Source organism: Nicrophorus vespilloides, unplaced genomic scaffold (assembly GCF_001412225.1).
Source record: "Nicrophorus vespilloides isolate i.1.1-1 unplaced genomic scaffold, Nicve_v1.0, whole genome shotgun sequence".
Lineage (NCBI taxonomy): Eukaryota > Metazoa > Arthropoda > Insecta > Coleoptera > Silphidae > Nicrophorus > Nicrophorus vespilloides.
In genome coordinates, this window is record NW_017099730.1 from 74,962 (window position 1) to 93,161 (window position 18,200).

At 32.2% G+C, this 18,200-nt stretch overlaps 6 protein-coding genes and 1 long non-coding RNA gene across 9 annotated transcripts; 3 read left to right on the plus strand and 4 right to left on the minus strand.

The window, feature by feature from the left end:
- Window positions 1–220: 220 nt before the first annotated feature.
- On the minus strand, window positions 221–3,067 carry LOC108565416. Its single transcript, XM_017924856.1, has 5 exons — window positions 2,947–3,067; window positions 2,539–2,816; window positions 2,172–2,334; window positions 1,026–1,803; window positions 221–965 (listed from the first exon to the last, which is right to left on the minus strand). The coding sequence occupies exons 2-5, from the start codon at window positions 2,775–2,777 to the stop codon at window positions 853–855; spliced, it is 1,293 nt and encodes a 430-aa protein (XP_017780345.1). The 5' UTR covers window positions 2,778–2,816; window positions 2,947–3,067; the 3' UTR covers window positions 221–852.
- A 58-nt stretch (window positions 3,068–3,125) lies between these two features.
- Window positions 3,126–4,016, plus strand: LOC108565418 (mitochondrial cardiolipin hydrolase). The gene is made up of 3 exons (XM_017924858.1): window positions 3,126–3,535; window positions 3,593–3,831; window positions 3,935–4,016. Exons 1-2 carry the CDS (start codon window positions 3,139–3,141, stop codon window positions 3,823–3,825), a joined length of 630 nt encoding a protein of 209 aa, XP_017780347.1. The 5' UTR covers window positions 3,126–3,138; the 3' UTR covers window positions 3,826–3,831; window positions 3,935–4,016.
- Window positions 3,845–5,539, minus strand: LOC108565417 (zinc finger CCCH domain-containing protein 15 homolog). Its single transcript, XM_017924857.1, has 6 exons — window positions 5,449–5,539; window positions 5,289–5,391; window positions 4,784–5,224; window positions 4,472–4,726; window positions 4,180–4,416; window positions 3,845–4,127 (listed from the first exon to the last, which is right to left on the minus strand). The coding sequence occupies exons 2-6, from the start codon at window positions 5,355–5,357 to the stop codon at window positions 3,948–3,950; spliced, it is 1,182 nt and encodes a 393-aa protein (XP_017780346.1). The 5' UTR covers window positions 5,358–5,391; window positions 5,449–5,539; the 3' UTR covers window positions 3,845–3,947.
- An 831-nt stretch (window positions 5,540–6,370) lies between these two features.
- LOC108565419 lies at window positions 6,371–10,402 on the minus strand. 2 transcript variants are annotated; one of them, XR_001891175.1, is made up of 15 exons: window positions 10,331–10,402; window positions 9,955–10,051; window positions 9,645–9,704; window positions 9,344–9,398; window positions 9,039–9,095; window positions 8,746–8,801; window positions 8,442–8,502; window positions 8,221–8,273; window positions 8,001–8,053; window positions 7,772–7,834; window positions 7,519–7,598; window positions 7,268–7,324; window positions 7,001–7,065; window positions 6,696–6,771; window positions 6,371–6,510 (listed from the first exon to the last, which is right to left on the minus strand). It is a non-coding gene; the product is annotated as an uncharacterized LOC108565419 (long non-coding RNA). The 2 variants fall into 2 exon arrangements; XR_001891176.1 differs by lacking the exon at window positions 8,001–8,053.
- Window positions 10,403–10,611: 209 nt separating this feature from the next.
- Window positions 10,612–12,525, plus strand: LOC108565393 (threonylcarbamoyladenosine tRNA methylthiotransferase). Its single transcript, XM_017924820.1, has 3 exons — window positions 10,612–10,695; window positions 10,788–11,846; window positions 11,900–12,525. The coding sequence occupies exons 2-3, from the start codon at window positions 10,813–10,815 to the stop codon at window positions 12,483–12,485; spliced, it is 1,620 nt and encodes a 539-aa protein (XP_017780309.1). The 5' UTR covers window positions 10,612–10,695; window positions 10,788–10,812; the 3' UTR covers window positions 12,486–12,525.
- Window positions 12,526–12,642: 117 nt separating this feature from the next.
- Window positions 12,643–14,200, plus strand: LOC108565385 (xylose isomerase-like). Its single transcript, XM_017924812.1, has 5 exons — window positions 12,643–12,727; window positions 12,780–13,191; window positions 13,245–13,631; window positions 13,691–13,949; window positions 14,015–14,200. The coding sequence occupies exons 1-5, from the start codon at window positions 12,643–12,645 to the stop codon at window positions 14,198–14,200; spliced, it is 1,329 nt and encodes a 442-aa protein (XP_017780301.1).
- Window positions 13,990–18,054, minus strand: LOC108565420 (uridine-cytidine kinase-like 1). Of its 2 annotated transcripts, XM_017924860.1 has the most exons (9): window positions 17,937–18,054; window positions 17,619–17,807; window positions 17,059–17,195; window positions 16,478–16,648; window positions 15,922–16,199; window positions 15,543–15,866; window positions 15,148–15,403; window positions 14,951–15,096; window positions 13,990–14,886 (listed from the first exon to the last, which is right to left on the minus strand). In XM_017924860.1, exons 2-9 carry the CDS (start codon window positions 17,663–17,665, stop codon window positions 14,572–14,574), a joined length of 1,674 nt encoding a protein of 557 aa, XP_017780349.1. In that variant the 5' UTR covers window positions 17,666–17,807; window positions 17,937–18,054; the 3' UTR covers window positions 13,990–14,571. The 2 variants fall into 2 exon arrangements, with proteins under 2 accessions (XP_017780349.1, XP_017780348.1); XM_017924859.1 differs by lacking the exons at window positions 17,619–17,807; window positions 17,937–18,054 and adding an exon at window positions 17,454–17,612.
- Window positions 18,055–18,200: the final 146 nt, after the last annotated feature.

Below are 18,200 nucleotides of genomic sequence, written 5' to 3' on the forward strand. Positions count from 1 at the left end.
GAAATATGAAATAAATCGAATAGTTTAAATTCCATTTCGTACCAAGTACACATTTTCTTTTTATTATTAATAATATTCATCATCATTATAATTAAATTGCACAGAAGCTTAAAGGTAGTAAGAAAACAATACGCATCACATTCAGAACGGAAAGAAAATATAAAGCTATAAAAGAAAGAAAAACAATATTGTCATTGTAAAAAAAAGCTTAAATATAACATTTTCTTCTTGGGGAGGCAAGAATATACGAGATTACTAATACCTTTATAGCCATTAAATCTTACTTTACGAAACTACTTCAACTATTTAAAATTAAAGTTGTGTTTTCTGAATATATATATTACATGTACATATATAAAAGAATACAAAGTTATCCTCTCTCCGAACAAACAAAAAAAAACAGTCTTATACACTGGCTCAGATTCATGAACTTAAAACTTCGGTGATATGTCAATTATAGAGAGCATCGTTTAAATTTAAAAATTAATAGGTATAATAATAATAAAATTAAATACTGAAATTTCTTTACCAAAGTTTGGCCAATAAAATATATATCACAGTTTGCACAAATTCCGGATTTTCTTTTGACTAGAAATTTTGATAGCGAAACAAATCTGGCCTTACTTTAAATTTTCATTCTCTTTAGTCATCATCGACACCTTTCCTTAACTAATAGGAAATTCGAAAACCAAAAAAATCAAATAAGTACAATTTTATCACAAACTAAAATGAAAATTAGTTTCGTTTTCTCTTCATCATTTTTTTTTCCTCTTAAGAAGAAAAACTATAAAATAAATTAAAATTTTTAAATCCTTCAAAAGGATTAAGCGGCGAATAAACTGAAAATAATACTTAAGTTTCCTCATAGCGATGCTTGTCTTCGTTTTTCCAGGAACTAACTTGTATATGAGGAGGTGGCAAGAAGCTTCGCAGCGACTGTATTAATTGGATAGTGTCCATTAACGCTGAAACACAAAAAAAACGATAATGAAATCGCTCCAATCGCAATAATTTATTAAAATTACTCTTTTGTAAAGCTTCAGACTGCTTTCCGTACGGTTTGCACATGGCCGGTCGGACGTAAGTTTTCATGCGTGCCATATTCTTCATGACTTCACCGAAAGCTCTGACGATCTTTTCCTGTCCTCCTTCTGAATTCCTCTTATCCTCAGTCGGACCCCCGTTGTTCGCCCACGCGCCATTATGCAAAGCCAACAAGTCTTTATTCGACGAAGACAAGCCTTCTAAACTGTCCAAATTCGCTCTTAAAAAATCCGTTATTTTATGTTCTAGTGGCATTTCGAAATGCTTTTGCTGTCCTTTAGCCATATCCAGTTGCTGTTGCAACTGCAACTGCTGTCTTTGCTTTTCCAAATTTGCATTGAGCTTCTCTATGTTTTGTTGTGCAATTACTCGGTTCTGTTGCTGTATTAAAGCAGCTGTTATTTGTTGCTGACTCGGTGCTACGGACTTGGGTCTATCCAACATAGGTTGACTGCTTTTACCTTCGAGATTGTTCTGACCGGTTAAGTCCACAGCGTTCAATCCAATGTGCGAATTTATATTTGGCGGAATGGGAATTGGAAATTCAGCGTTGAAATTGCTGTTCCTAATATCTGAATTGTTAGCTTGAGATTCTGGTATGAAGTTTGGATTTGCTAGATGTTGAAAGGTTTTCTGCGTAAGTTCCATTTGATTCTTGTAAAAACGACACGCTGGATTCGGGCAATTCTGAACAACTTCTATAATGAATTCCTTTTCCATTCCAAATTGCTCACGTCCAATTGTATATGAATCCATCACCTGCAACATAAATATTGTAAATTTTTAACATCCAAATTCCAAAAGAGTTTATTCAAAAATACAAAGTTTTTATATCTCAAATATGAGATAATTTTATTTATTTGAAAATTAGTACAAGTTGTAAATGATAAATCTTTAAATATACATAGACATATTCTGAGCATATTTTTGGTTATCAATCTATATTTTCTTTTTCTCTCTTTGCAGGTTTAAATCTTATTAGTTTACCCAATAAATTATATATTTTTTTCCACCAGTAAGAAATTAATTTTGTTAAATAAGTTTCTTAATGATACCATTGAAATTTTTTAATCAAATACAAAAATTACATAAATACTATATCATTTTATTTTGATTATTATACTCACAGCTCTGACAGTAGCTTCAATCCCCAGATGCAAACCATGTGGTCCATTCATGTGCTTCAACATAACAGCATTAGCAAAGTGCTCAAAGGGTAGAATAATTTTTCCATTTTCTCTTAAAATCAATCTACCTTGTGAATCTAAAGCCACACGACTTGCCATCATTCTGAAAACATAAAAAAATCCTATAAACATCTTATAAGAATTTGCCAGAAAAATATAGGTTAATTCTATTTAAGTCAGATAAGATCAAAGCTTCTATAAATCATAGAACGAAAGCCAACAATAAAGTGGCTCTCAAGTCCTCACTCTCGGAATTCATCATGATATATTCCATACAATGCTTTCAACAATCTAAAAATGGACTTACTGTAAATAGGCAGCACTTGGCAACATTGAAGATTCCTTAAGTTCCGTAAAGCATTGCAATAATTCTACAGAGGGATTCCATCCCTTGTTCTGCAGATAGAGCTGTAGCAGCATGTAAATTTTTTCAGTCACATAACTTTGGCCTGGGAAGCCCATGTTTGTAGAGGATGGTAGCTCACTGACAGAAGTTTGCTGAATGCCTTTAGCGAGCACATTTTTCATCGTTTCCGCCAGATCCATCTTAGATTAGATTTGTTTAGTTTATCGTTTTACGGAATCCTGCAAACACACAACAAAAACTATTAGAGTTTGCGGCGGATATGAAGCGGAGTTTCGCTTGATGCCCATTCTCTGTTTCCCCACATCCTATTTAATTGAAAGCAATTTGTGTTTAATGAAAATTAATTACCATAAGTGTAATGAGAGCTTCCTGTCGCCTCCCAGCCTCCCCAAGCCAAGCTACAGCTGATTTTTTTTAATAATTTTTATAACTATTAACTACTTTAGCGTCTGCGTCACTACTAGTAGCTAGCTTCAGTTCACTCCATTGGTAACATTAGAAAATAAAACTAATAAACAGTAGTTGGCAATTCTGCTAAAAATGTTTAAAGAATTGTCTTTACTTTTCGCCGGTTTTCCGGTTGCTATAATACTTTATAATAATTATAAATATAGAAAACTAACAGAGAAGTTGAAAGTGGAAGATAGCTATAATTACGAGTGCATGTTCATAACATCCAAAAATCGCACTTGTGCATCTCATATAAGAAGAAAAAACCAATGTGGGCAAGAATGTTCTTACAAATATTTAAGACATGTTTTAAATCTGATAAAACAGGCAAAAGAAACAATTTCAATATGCATGTACCATCTTACACTTGAAGAAATTTCAACAGCTCTAATAAAAGCTAAAAATCGAGGTGTAAAGGTGAGATGTATAAGTGATATAATTATGATGGAATGTTCCAGTTCAAAGATAATGCGACTGCACAAGACAGGTTTGAACAGTCTTAATATATTTCCTTCTATGGTTAATAATTTAAATTGATTATTAGGTATTCCAGCTAAAGTGCAGAATACTCATCAGAGTTTGATGCATCACAAATTCATGATAATTGATGCAGACAATCCAAATAATAAGCAGCTTATGTTTGGATCTTTAAATCATACCATCAAAGGCTTCCTTGGGAATTGGGATAATACCATCACAACCAACAATGCTCAGATGATTGAAAGTTACCAAGAAGAGTTTGATAGAATGTGGGAGACTTTCAAATTTGTATGCTAATAAAATGTATGTATATATTTTTTTTTTTAATTAATTTTTTGAGCCTATTTAAGAGAAAATTACTTGAATATGTAAAAAAACAAAAACTTAAATCCGATGGATCTGGAAGGCAAGATCCAGTTCTATTCTTCCAGATCTAAATCATTTAATTCATCATCAAGGGCATCTAAATCTTCTTCCAGGAAGAGGTTCTCATTAATAGGTACTGCTGCAGCTGCTTCATCCACTGAACCATTTGTCTGTTCTGGAGGAATCTCAGCTTTCAATCTGTCTTCTGCAGCCAGGGTTCCAGAACCATCCACCTTAAAAAAAATATTATTATAAAATGAGAATAACATTAATTTTTAGACTTACTTCTGTTGCTTCCATTTCCATTAAATCAAGTTGCAATTCTTTGTATTCAATTTGGTCTCCATCTTCATCAGCATATGCATAATCATCAAAGGCTTCATCACCATCCTCCATGTCATTGTCTGCTGCCAACTCTGGGTTGAAACTGAACATTTCCCTACCAGATAGACCAACTTGTCTGCCAGCCTTGTAATCACTCCTCTTCTTTTCCTCATCTTTGATAGCAGCATCTTTCTTTTCCTATTATTTATATACAGATATAAAAAATATACTTGTATTAAGACAGAAACCATACCTGAATTTTCCTTTTCTTCCATGCAATGAAGGTTATTAAAGTGATCTTGGTTTGGTTAACCCCCAGAGCAGCCCTTTCCTTTTCAATCAAATCTTCTAAAGAAATGTCACTCTTCTTGTCATCCTTCTTTTTGTCTTTCTTCAAAACAAAACCAGCAGGTAAAGCATGTCTGTAAAAACAATTACCACCAGATGGACATGTCCAGAACCAGCCATATTTTGATTTTTCAACAGCTTCCAAGAAATGTTTACAGATCTAAAACATATTATGCTTAATGAATTTGAATAATTCAAGTGAAAATTATGTACTAACAATATCTGTAGTTGGCATCTTCTTATCTTTCCCATGCTTCTTCTCAATGACTTCCTTCAGCTTAGCTTCATCCCAATTTTCCATAGTTTCATTTTTCTCATCATCATCTCTCATATCGAAATACATGGAACGCTTTTCAGCCTTCCTTTCAATAGTCAAATCATGGGAAAATTTACATTTATCACCTTTAGTACATTGGCCTTGCTTGAAGAATGCACAGACAATGGATTTTGGATCAGCACCCTTTTCAATTTTCTGTCCTTGCACAGGCTTAAAGAGCATAGCCAACTCCTTCTGCTCCTTCAACTTCTTGTCCTTTTCCAATTTCTTAGCATCTGTACCCAGTGGATGGTGGCCTCCAGTTTTAACTTGTTTCTCTACTTGCTGAATAAACTTCTGCTGTTTGGCCCCTTTTTTGTTTTTTAACCCGAAAGTTTTGTCCTACACATTACAACATTATTAATAATAATATTAATATGGTCTATTTTATTTTATAGGTTATTACCTCAATCACTTTCTCCTTCTTTTTCTGTTCCGTCTTTTTGCTCGGAGCTGACGTCTTTTTTGGTGGCATCTTGGTAAGACAACTTTTTGATATTGTTAGGACACTAAAATTATTTCATTTATTAAAAATTGTTATTTCCACATGGATAAAAGCAGCATACCCAAACTGTCAAATCCGAGATCTGTCAAAATGACATTTGAATGTTGGCAGTTACCAACTTACTAAAACTAATTTTTCAAAATTTAAATTAAGGCATCTCGATTCCACTCAGTAGTATTTATAGATGACACAAGTATAGATGCTTGTATAATGATATTTATAAATATATCTCATCTAACTCCGGTTTTCCGGTACCAGAGGTAACACTATGCACTTCCGGATTTGTAAGTCTTGGACGATCTTCAACATCCAGTTGTGAGATACACGACAAAAAAAAGTTTAGGTTAATTGTGTTTATTCAAAAATAAGTTGTTTCTATTGTTTATGACCGCAATGGTTACAATAATTACATAGGTATACCATAATTTAAGACTTAACAAATGGATAACGAAGAGAATATTGAATAATCTTTAAAACACTTGGGCATCAATACCAAACTTTTTCGACTTGCGGCGCCTTTAATGTCAGATTTTTCCGCGGAGTCCCAAGTCAATATATTGATCTATCTCAGGGAGAACTTTATGGTATTACTAACAAAACTTGAAATAAAAAAAAATTGACGACAAAATGTTTTTTCATATACCCTCCTTCTTCGGACCCCAGAAGAGCAAGAGGGTAGTTTGAGAAATACTGCTTTCGATTATTTGTATATTTATATGCTGGTTAAGATTAAACCATACAAACTTTTTTATGAATATGTTAACAATTAAAAATTTTACCATATTAAGTCCACTAAAGACTAATTAAAAAGATTAAAAATTTCGAACAAAGTACATAATTATTGCGAATTATTTTAATGTTATATTACATGTCCACGTTGTAATTTAGCAGTATATTGAATATTCATAATAGATAATAGAAGTAAATTCAAAAGATCTCTATTTGTAATTTTCAATGGGATTTTATCAAATAAGTAGCAAATGTAATAAGACAATAAAAATTTATTAAAATTTTATGGGGCTGAAAAACTGCAGTCAATAGCCATTGTATATGTATTTTTTGTTTACAATATTAATTTTAAAATGTCATCTGAATAATTGTTGGTTACTTCCATCCTTGTATCCTGCAACAAGTAAAAACAAAATAAATATTGGAACATACAACAATATATAATAAATTTATATGAGATGTTTAATCTTCAGAAAATACCACAAAACAAAATCACCATGTATATGTAAGACAGGGATAACTGTTATAATTCATCATTTTAACTTATTTCTAATTGCTTAATAAATTAAAGAAACTTACTTTTCAAGTTATTGTAAAATGTTGGTTACTCAGTAGTAATAAAAGGACGTTTCATACATAACAGTGGATTCAGATTCTGAAAGTAAAAAAATTGAAAATTAATACGTATATTAACAGGAAGAAATAATAGTTTAAATTGTAATTGGAATCAGTGCATTAAATGCAGCCGATAATTATAATCATGTTATTTTATCAGACGGTAATTAATATCATCATTGAATCTATACTATTTTTAATCTGTTATAAATAATTAAATGTATTTTTTTTAATTAAACAATTTCAAATAATAATATAAAAGTATTTACCTATTAAAAATGTAGGTTTGTCCAAGCAATACTAATAGATGGTATTCTTCATCCTCAATAATATCCTGAAACAATAAATATACTAATTAATAAATGGAACAAATTAATATAAAAAATTAGTCTGTTTAGTTATTGCTTCAGTAATTACCACATAACATTTTATCACCATGGTTATGTAAGACAGGGATAACTGTTAAAGATTCATCATTTCAATTTTTTTGATTCAATAAGCAATAAAAATCAGACTTTCTTAAAAAATATATTTACCTAAGTTGTTTCCTTATAACTTGGTTGGAGTACTGCTCAATTAAACGTTGTTCCCCACTGAAATACAAATAAGAACGTTAGTATTGCACAAAATATATAAATTTAATTAATTTGTTTTTATTTGTAAAACTCAGTGCATAAAAATGCAGCCGATAATTATAATCATTAATTTTATCAGACGGTAATTAATATCATCATTGAAAACATGAAAACTTTTGAAAAACAAACTTATTTCAATTTTGGATAATTACCTTGAAACATTATGTAACGACGATTACATAGGAAATGTAATTTTTCAAACTATATCGGATTGTGCCTCCAGAGAATAAACCTGTAATAAAATAAATTTATTAAAAAATTGAAAATAAAAAGTATAACTTTCAATTAAATTAACTTGTAAAGTCAGTTTAATAAAATCAACAAAAAATGTTCAGACATATGCTCGTTTTGTTCATCATTAACAAATGAATGTGTTTTTATATTAAAAATTGTATATTAACTTACCATGAAATAAATGTTCATAATCAAGATTTGACAAGCTTCTTCTTCAATATTCTAATGTAATTCCTGTAATAAGAAAGTAGTAATTAGAAAAATATTCATACTATTGTTATCAGTATTTGAAGTAATTGTTAAATTCAGATAATAAAATCAACAAAATATGTTCAGACATATGCTCGTTTTGTTCATCATTTACAAAAAATGTAACAATTTCAAATAAACTCATATTTACCATTTAATATTGTAGATCACTTAGGAACATGAACATTAAACATCATTGAGTAACTGCAATAAAAAAAAAGAAATTAGTAAAAATATTCAAATCAAACAATATTCTATTATAATTTAAGAAGTTGTCAGTTAATAAAATCAACAAAATATGTTCAGACATATGCTCGTTTTGTTCATCATTTAATAAATGTAATAACTGTTTCAAATAAACTCATATTTACCATTCAATATAGTTGATCACTTAGGAACATGAACATTAAAAACCATTGAATAACTGCAATAAAAAAAACCAAATTAGTAAAAAAATATTTAAATCAAACATTATATTATAATTTAAAAAATTGTCAGCTAATAAAATCAACAAAATATGTTCAGACATATGCTCGTTTTGTTCATCATTCCAAAACAATAATAAATTTTTAAATAAGATATATGAACTTACTTTGATGTTACTTGAAAATCCTGAAACCATCCAGTGATATCTCATCATTTTTGAACTGAATCTATAAAGAAAATCATAATATTAGTAGAGTATTTAAAATAAATAGAAATGAATATGAAATAGTATTTTAGAAATATTGTATCCAACGTATCTGCACGAATGAAATATATAATAACATCCGCTTCCTATTTTGGAAATTTAATCTTCCTGTTGCAAATAAAATTTGGCACTCTAAATAGAAATATAGATCCATTTGAGCGTGGCTTCCAGGAATACAAAAAATAATAATAAAATAGATAGTTACCTAAATATTCATGATATTGGATATGGATGATAATAGTGGATTGGCCTGGTTTTCATCTGAAAGAATAAGTATGAAATTATTTGTTGTCCAAATGATTATAAATCATAGTATTAGTATAGATTTTGTAATTGTATCCAAAATTTCAGCACAGAGGCATAATAAAATGTACACATCTGCTTCCTATTTGGAACATTAATCTTCCTGTACATATTTAGATTTGGCACTCTAAATAGCAATAAGTGACTATTTGAGCGTGGCTTCCAGGAATACAAAAAAAAAATATAGATAGTTACCTAAATATTCATCTTATCTGTGAATGATGGTGATAGTGGATTTGCTTGTTTTCTCATCTGAAAGAATAAGTACGAAATTATTTGATGTCCAAATGATTTAAAATCTTAGTATTAGTGAAGATTTTGTAATTGTATCCAAAATTTCAGCACAGAGGCATAATAAAATATACACATCTGCTTCCTATTTGGAATATTAATCTTCCTGTACATATTTAGATTTGGCACTCTAAATAGCAATAAATAACTATTTGAGCGTGGCTTCCAGGAATGTATATTAAAATATCAATTATATAAAGTATTCTTACCGTTAAGTCATTAGGAACAATGGATTCAATTTCAGCATTTGGTTTGGAGCAGTTTCTATAAAATAAATAAGAATGTTAATAATCTCATCTCATGTGCACACTAAATTTATATTTTATATAGAAATAAATGTATCCAACTTTTCAGCACAGATGCATCATTAAATAAAACACATCTGCTTCCTATTTGGAATATTAATCTTCCTGTACATATAGATTTGGCACTCTAAATAGCAATAAGTAACTATTTGAGCGTGGCTTCCAGGAATAATACAAAAGATTTAATAAAAATGAGAACACATACCTTGTAATAAGATCACAAGAAAAACGTTGTCTGGACCATCTTTCATTTTGGTAAAAAAATCTGAAAAAATAGTATCATATTAGAAACACATCCAATAACATAAATTTAGAGAATGGTATTATTTTTTAAGATGATTGTATCCAATTTATCAGCACAGATGCATTATAGAAACACATCTGCTTCCTATTTGGAAATTCAATCTACCCTACATATCAAAACATGTTTTGGCACTCGAAATAGAAATTAAGGGTCTATTTGAGCGTGGCGGTTAGGGTGGTTTAGAAATTAAAAATGATTAAAAAAAAATTACTTGTTCATTCAATTTGTCCAAAGCATGTTCAACCGATTTCAGGAAGTATTGGATGCGAGCAAGTCAATTTATTCGTCATGATGACTAGCATTCTCATCTGCAATGAAAATATAAACATTACTAATTGTTATATAACAAAATATTGAAAATTACGTAGTATTGTTTATTCAGTTTATTCCGAATAAGTATAATCATTAAAAATCATACGAACGAGACTAAGAACTCATCATTATAAATATCAATGTTATAAATGATAGTTACAAAAAATAATTTAATATTTAGAGAATTTAATTTTACATCTTTGAGAAATCATTTCCAAAATAAGAAAAAGAAATAAGATTGCAAAAATATTTATAGATCAAGAAACGATGCTTACCTAACGAAAGATGATCAGAAAATGAAAAGGAAGTGATCCAACAAGACGTCCAAACATTTAGCCGGATATTCTATAAAACCAGCATTGCCAATATAGTAAACTTAAAAGCATGATTTCTTTGATCATTATTTTATATATATTCATTTTAAGATTAATATTCAAGAATATTACTTAAACAAAGATTATATTAGTTCTGTCATTAATATTAAAGATATTATTATTATTAACATTCGTGAATTAAAAAATAAATTCTAAACATTACTATTTATTACCAACATAAATATGATAAATATGACTTTGTTTTGATGCATGTGCTTATATATTTTGAATATATTCGCAAATCAAAATACTTAAAGCTATTAAAAGTAAGTATTTTCATTAATTATCATAAATATAACTAAACTACTATACTATAATTCAAAGATAATCATATTATTTGTATTTCGATTGTTTTTAGGTTATAGTGCAATAAGCTTATTAGAATGGCATGTAACGAGATTATAGATGATATTGAAGATCTTATATCTGCTCAAGATATAACACCAAAGGAGAGATACAGTAACAGAAAGGCAGTAAAAGTTAAAGCAAAAAAGAGGACAGAAAATGAAGTCAATGCACCACCAATTGTTGGAGATGTACCTGGAACACAGACAGTTTATGTTAAGACTTGGGGATGCGCTCATAACAGTTCAGATTCAGAATATATGGCTGGACAATTAGCATCTTATGGTTATAAATTGACTCAGGAGAAGGATCAAGCAGATTTGTGGTTATTGAACAGTTGTACTGTTAAGAATCCAGCTGAGGATCATTTCAGGAATGAAATTGAATCTGCTAAGAAGAAAGGAAAGCATGTAGTCTTAGCTGGATGTGTACCACAAGGTGCTCCAAAATCTACATTCTTGCAGGGGTTGAGCATAATTGGTGTGCAACAAATTGACAGAGTTGTAGAAGTTGTTGAGGAAACACTTAAAGGCAATACAGTCAAGTTGATGGGGACCAAAAAAGCAAATGGTAAAAAAATTGGAGGTGCTTCTTTGTTACTACCAAAGGTCAGAAGGAATCCTCTCATTGAGATCATTGCTATAAATACTGGTTGTTTGAATCAGTGCACCTATTGTAAAACCAAACATGCTAGGGGTGATTTGGGTAGTTACCCACCTGAAGAGATTGTAGCTAGGGCTGAGCAAGCTTTTACACAAGATGGTGTTGTAGAAATTTGGTTAACTTCTGAAGATACTGGCACATATGGTAGAGATATTGGTACTAGTTTACCTGACCTACTTTGGAAACTGGTTGAAGTTATTCCAGAAGGCTGTAGATTAAGATTGGGTATGACTAATCCACCTTACATTTTGGAACATTTAGAGGAAATGGCTAAAATTTTGGCACACCCCAGGGTGTATAGCTTCTTACATGTTCCAGTACAATCAGGAAGTGATTCTGTCTTAGGAGATATGAAAAGAGAATATTGCAGAGAAGACTTTGAGCATGTAGTTAACTTCTTGCAAGATAGGTATGCTTCTTTAAGATTATTTAATATTCATAACTAAATCTAATTGGTTTTAGGATTGAAGGGATGACGATAGCAACCGATATAATTTGTGGATTCCCAACTGAAACTGACAAAGATTTTGAAGATACTATGTCCCTATGCGCAAAATACAAGTTCCCGAGTTTGTTTATAAATCAATACTTTCCAAGACCAGGTACACCAGCAGCGCTTCTGCCAAGAATCCCGGCGAATGAAGTGAAAACACGCACAAAGGCATTGACCGATTTGTTCTATACCTACGAACCATATGGACATAAAGTTGGAGAAACTCAGGAAGTCTTGGTTACCGAAATTTCTCATGATAAGAAACATTATGTTGGACATAATAAATTCTACGAGCAGGTTTTGTTACCGATGGACAAGGAATTCATGGGAAAACTGGTTACGGTGAAAATTGTAGAAGCTACGAAGTTCTCGATGCTGGGAGAACCCGTCGATGAAGTCGTGATGCCCGGTTTGGTAAAACCATTGGAGAAAGGACAAGTTTCTGGCGTGCAAAAAATTGATTCGAATAATGAAGATACTGACATGCGTATGCATTATGTCGTTATAGTAGTTTTAGTTTCTATACTAATTAGATTGATATGGTTGCTGTTATAAGACTTAAATTTATATCATATTAAAATATAAATTTACATGCTATTGTGTGTTTTACTTCTACCATAAAGAGATATCGCGTTTCCGGATTAATTTGATACTTTTGGTTAATATTTTATATAAAAGACGCACTAAGATGCTTTCAAGTTAGTTTGTAATAATGTACGCTCCGGGTTCCATCAAAAGACAAAAAACCACAAGAGAAGCTACAAGAAGTGCTGAAAGTAGCTCTGAAAATTTTCATGGTAATATCATTTTGACTAAAATTATTTAAAATAAAAATTTTAAAATTTTTAGGAATAGGTCGTGTCGAGTATAAATCAGATGCTTCTTATAACATCGAAGAAAATTTGTATTATCGTTATTATAATGCTTCTGAACGCATCCATGGGAGACCGATGGAAGAGTGGCTTAGACCCAGCGTGTTCTTGGGACAAGCTTTCACTCCAGGCTTAGTTCAACGGCCCTGGTGTGAAGATGGAACAAGCCTGGATAGCTACAAAAAGAGCATTAGAGCCATGTTTGAATTATGCATTAAATTGGGAATCAAGTATTGGTCGGGTTACGATAAGAACATTGCACCAGAGGGAGATAATTTCGATGAGAATCAGAGCAATTTCGATCAAATGGTTGACCTTATCAACGAGTATCAACAGAAAACTGGAGTCAAACCGTTATGGATTGGAGTGGATTTGAAAACGCACAGCAGGTAAAAAGATGATTATGTTAAAATTATAAAAAATATTTCACGATTTATTGAAGGTATAAAAATGGAGCTGCAACTAGCACCGATGCAAATATTGTTACTTACGCTGGTTATCAAGTAAAAAAAGCTTTGGACGTTGCGCATAAACTCAATGCGGAATGCTTTTTATTTAACGGAGAACAGGAAGGCTATGAAAGCATTATAAATACCGATTTGGCAAAGGAAATGAAACATTATTCCAGATTCCTGAAGATGATCGTCGAGCAGAGAGATAGAATCGGTTACAGGGGCCAACTTTTGATTCAAACCAATCACGAAAACTTGCAGAAGAATCGATATAATTTCGATTTGTACAGCAACTTGGCACTTCTGAAGCACTACAACTACGATCGTTATTTCAAAGTTAACGTTAAAGCAGGACATGATTTTTTCATGGCCAATGCGTAAATCTATAAAATATACAGTTCAATTAATATTGTGTACATAAACATTTATGTTCTAGTTACGGATCCGTCGGTTGTATTGATATTAAAAATAATGACCTAATGGACGTTACCAAAGCTTCATTGCTTTTAAGAACTGTCATAGAGAGCGGGGGTGTGGCTCCAGGCGGACTGACTTTTTACTTACCCAATCACAACGCGTATTTCGAAGCAAAGGACTTAGCTGTTGCTTTTGTAACTTCAATTGATTCGTTCGCTAAAGCATTACGTTTAGCCGTAAAACTTGTCAACGATGTTCAGATTAACAAAAACATTCAGGTAAATATTATTTTTTTTTGGAAATAATAAAAAATAGCAATAACCAATAAATAATTTATTTTCAGATGCGATATTTAAGTTTCGCGTCCGGTTGGGGCGCGAAGTTCACAGGATCCGACGCATCGTTTGAAGATTGCGAAGAGCTTTGCAAGAAGTTTCAGGAAACCAACACCAATTTGAACACGAACGCTTCACGATCGGAACATTGGTCTGCAGTTCTCACTCGTTACATAGAAGCGCCGTTGAAATAATATCCAGGCGTGTATAATTTTTGTTTCTCACTTATATTTCCTAACAGAATCATTTTAACATAATATAATTTGCTTCCAATATATTTAGTTAAATATGACTTTTGCGAATTAAAGAGTGGTAATACTTTGAAATGAATTGAAAAAAAGTTATATAATATTGTAGACAGGAACTTAATATTAATACTCAGTGTTCAAAATGAGTTTTGCTGAACGCTGACACAATAAACCTAAACAAATCGTAGACTAGAGGCCTAAATTATGAAATAAATTTAACAAGAATCCACGAATCGAATTATCACAAAACAAATGAAATAAAAGGTACTTAAAGTTAAGTAAATCGTATAAGTACAATAAGAGATTATTAATATTAATCAACATTCGTCGGAAGGTTCCGTGCCGAAATACCTATCCCCAAAGTTACCGATTCCCGGCAAAACGTAGAATTTATCATTGATTTCGGGATCAATAGCGGTGGTCACTATTTGCACCTCTGGGAATGCGTACGCTATCGAATGCACACCAGATTCCGCCATCAACAAAGACACTATGAGAATATTACTTTCTGCCACGTCGTGATCTAATAAAACCCTTATAGCCATCATTGCAGCAGCTCCCGTTGCAACTGTCGCATCCATCAATATCACTTTGTAATCTTTAATGTCCTTCGGCAATCTCAAATAGAACAGCTGAAAGAAACATACAAAAAATAGATCATTTAAGTTAATTGTATTCATTCATTAATAATAATACCTCTGGTTCTCCGGTATTGAAATTGGTCTGAATAAGAATCTTTCCAATACGGATATCTTTGCAAACGTCGGAGAATGCTTGTTCCATAGTTTCTCCTGCCCTCAAAATGGAAACTCCGCATATTTTATTAGTGCCCATTCTCTTGCCTGAAATAATATATACGTTAATTACACGGAATTTCTATTTGCTTTTACTACCTTTATATGAAACGCCCTGCGGTGTTTCAACGGTCCTCTCCGTGAAATTCATGAGTGATAGAGTGTATTCGATAACTAAACGAATTAATCTTTTGCTATAAAAAATGAACTCATCTCTGGGCGTGTCTTTGTTTCTGATGAAGGTGTGCAGACCTCTCACTTGTGGCGAAGTGGGCAACAGACGAACAGTATTAGGTCGTGGTTCGCCCACGTAATTCTGGGTTTGGGCTAATTCCTCCCTCAGTTTGAAACCCCTCTGAAACATTAGATCATTGAATTTATGGAATTACACCATGCGAAATAATTACTTCAAGTTCACCAGACATTTTATATAATTATACTGAACTTTTCACGCAAAGGTCGAGTATTGATTAGATTATATTCATTATATTTACCAATTGTAGTTGCCTATGCACATGTTGAACAATAAGTTGTATAGCCACTTCATTCTCTCCACCCCTCGGCACAATAATATCGGCGTGAGCCATCAACGGAGCGATGTAATGGTTAAAAGAAGGCTGCACCATGCTTGTATATTGCTTCAAGACGCCCTCCAAATCTCTACCTCTTTGGGAAATATCCCTACGGAGACGCCTAGCCAAACGCACATCGGGATCAGTGTCTACGAAGATTTTCATATCCAACAAATTAAGCACTTCCTGATTGTAAAACGTTAAAATTCCTTCGAAGATAATCACATTTGCTCCGTACATAGTTTTCTAAAAAAATCATATATGAAGCTGTGTACTCTTTCAGATTTCAAAAACTATTTACAGTTCTCGTTTCCCTGGAGTGAGTCAAAAAGTTGTAGATTGGTACTTCAACTTTTCTTCCTTCCTTTAAACGCTCCAATGTTTCCCTAAGAAGCTCAAAATCGAAAGCGTCTGGATGATCAAAGTTATACTCATTTCGAGCACTCTGCTCATGTTGTTTTTCATTCAACACCTTGTAAAACGAATCCATACTCAGTAAAGTAACCCATGGTACTCCCAAATACTCTATAATCTTGGCAGCCACCGTTGTTTTTCCGCTTGCACTCCCACCGCAAATACCTGGAAAATAATTATTCATAGTTATATTTACAATTAACGAATTATTTTTTATAAATTGCTGTATAACAATATTATTAATTTTCTGTTGCATAATTTTTGCAAAAAGAACTTAAAATAATTATACCATATAAATGCTGATATAATAGCCAATTTTTCTATCTTGTTGTTGAATTAATTACGTTTCACGTTCCAATTAAGTGTTGCTCTAGATAAAACGCATAACCATATTACAAGTTGGGGTATATTGGATCTATTTAATAAGGGAAAAAGGTATTTACCAATGACAAAAGGTTCAACTTGTTGACCAGCAGTATTATACCATGGAGGTCTTCCAGCCGTATAAATAGTACGATGAGGGGTCCTAATCATAGACTCAGCCGACGTCTTCTTCGACGATTGATTTATCGAAGTCGTGCGTTGTCGTCGAGCCCTCGGGGACTTCTGCGACCCTAAAATACAAAATAAAGTCGATTATACTCTCGCACATGCAATTGGCGATTTCCGTACTGAAAAAAACTACATGTGACATAACAATACAGATTATGGTGAATGAATTTTGATTAATATAAAATGCGTTTGACAAGTCGTTAATAAACAACAGGAAATACTTGCAAGTAAACAAACAGCCAGTGTAACTCAATTGATAAGACCTTGATATCATCTGCATCAGATATTTATTTATATTTTTTTGGTGCAAAAACAATAATATATTTACATGTTGATGAATCATTGTTGTTTCCACTGTGTATGTTGTTGGGTTAATGGTCATTAAAATTAATTTGCAATTCATAAAGGTGATTCAGTTAGGTCAAATATGCTGATATCAATTGCAGCTGTAAATGTAAATAATTATACTAACCAGTGGATGGGGGCCTTGGACAGTAGGGCACTGTGATAGGTGATGCTGGGGTGTTGTAGAAGTCACCACTCTTCTCCTCCTCACATTCTCCATCAGGGAAAACATCTGAGAGGTCCGCCTGGGTCTCGCCAACATCACTTTAAAGAACATGACAATTAGTTTACTTTGCAGATGCACCGTATTGCAGTATTGAAAATTCACGAACGTGGCAAATAAAATTTGTGCGAATGTAGGTTATGAAATGCTGAAGCATGTGGAAATCTGCGATCCACATGGTACGAAACGCCTGAAGTGGCTGAATCGGTTTAACCTTCGTGGATGAGATTAGCGTTGGAAAACAATGAAACGTCTATACAAACTGTACATATAAATAAGGAATGAAAACAAAGCCATACATGTGTAGCGGCATGCATGTTGGAGTTTTAGTGTAGAGAGAAACTGGCCGAAATGGATAGCTGTTACAGCAGTTCATGATGACTGGTTTCGGTATATTATTATTTTTTGACGATGCCTTCACTCCCGTATGATCACACTTTAAGCTTCTGTACACTTCTAATTACCTATCGGAACTAGCAGAGGACGGAGGTTCGATAATTTTTGTTGCCATTTTCCCCACTAGACCTCCGTATATATTTTTTACATTATCTTCAATTACATACTAAAATTGTCAACAGAAGAAGCGCATGTCATCTAACGTATATCTACGCTCCGGTTTCCTCGAGGTCCAGTCCACCCAGTAGTCATCAATCCTAAATTTAGCACGCAATAAAAAATACATTAACACCCTCCGAAAATCAATATTGACAGAGTTATCCATATCTTATCAGCATTTACTAATAATTTAAAATAGAATAGTTTGAAATAGATGCATTACTTACCATTTAAATATTAATGCGACACAAAAATCACATTACCCAACGCACGTACATTTTGTTATGCAACATTACCAATATTGATATTAAATATTGCATATTCTATTGCTAATTAAAGATGAAACAAGTTTTTTATGTTAAGTTGGCGAAACTGGTGCGCCAATAACTCGAGCAAATTTTCTTTTTGTTCATATTCACTTTTATATAGGCTACATCATAAAATTAACAATAACATATTTACATTCAAAATATTTTTTTATTGCAAATATT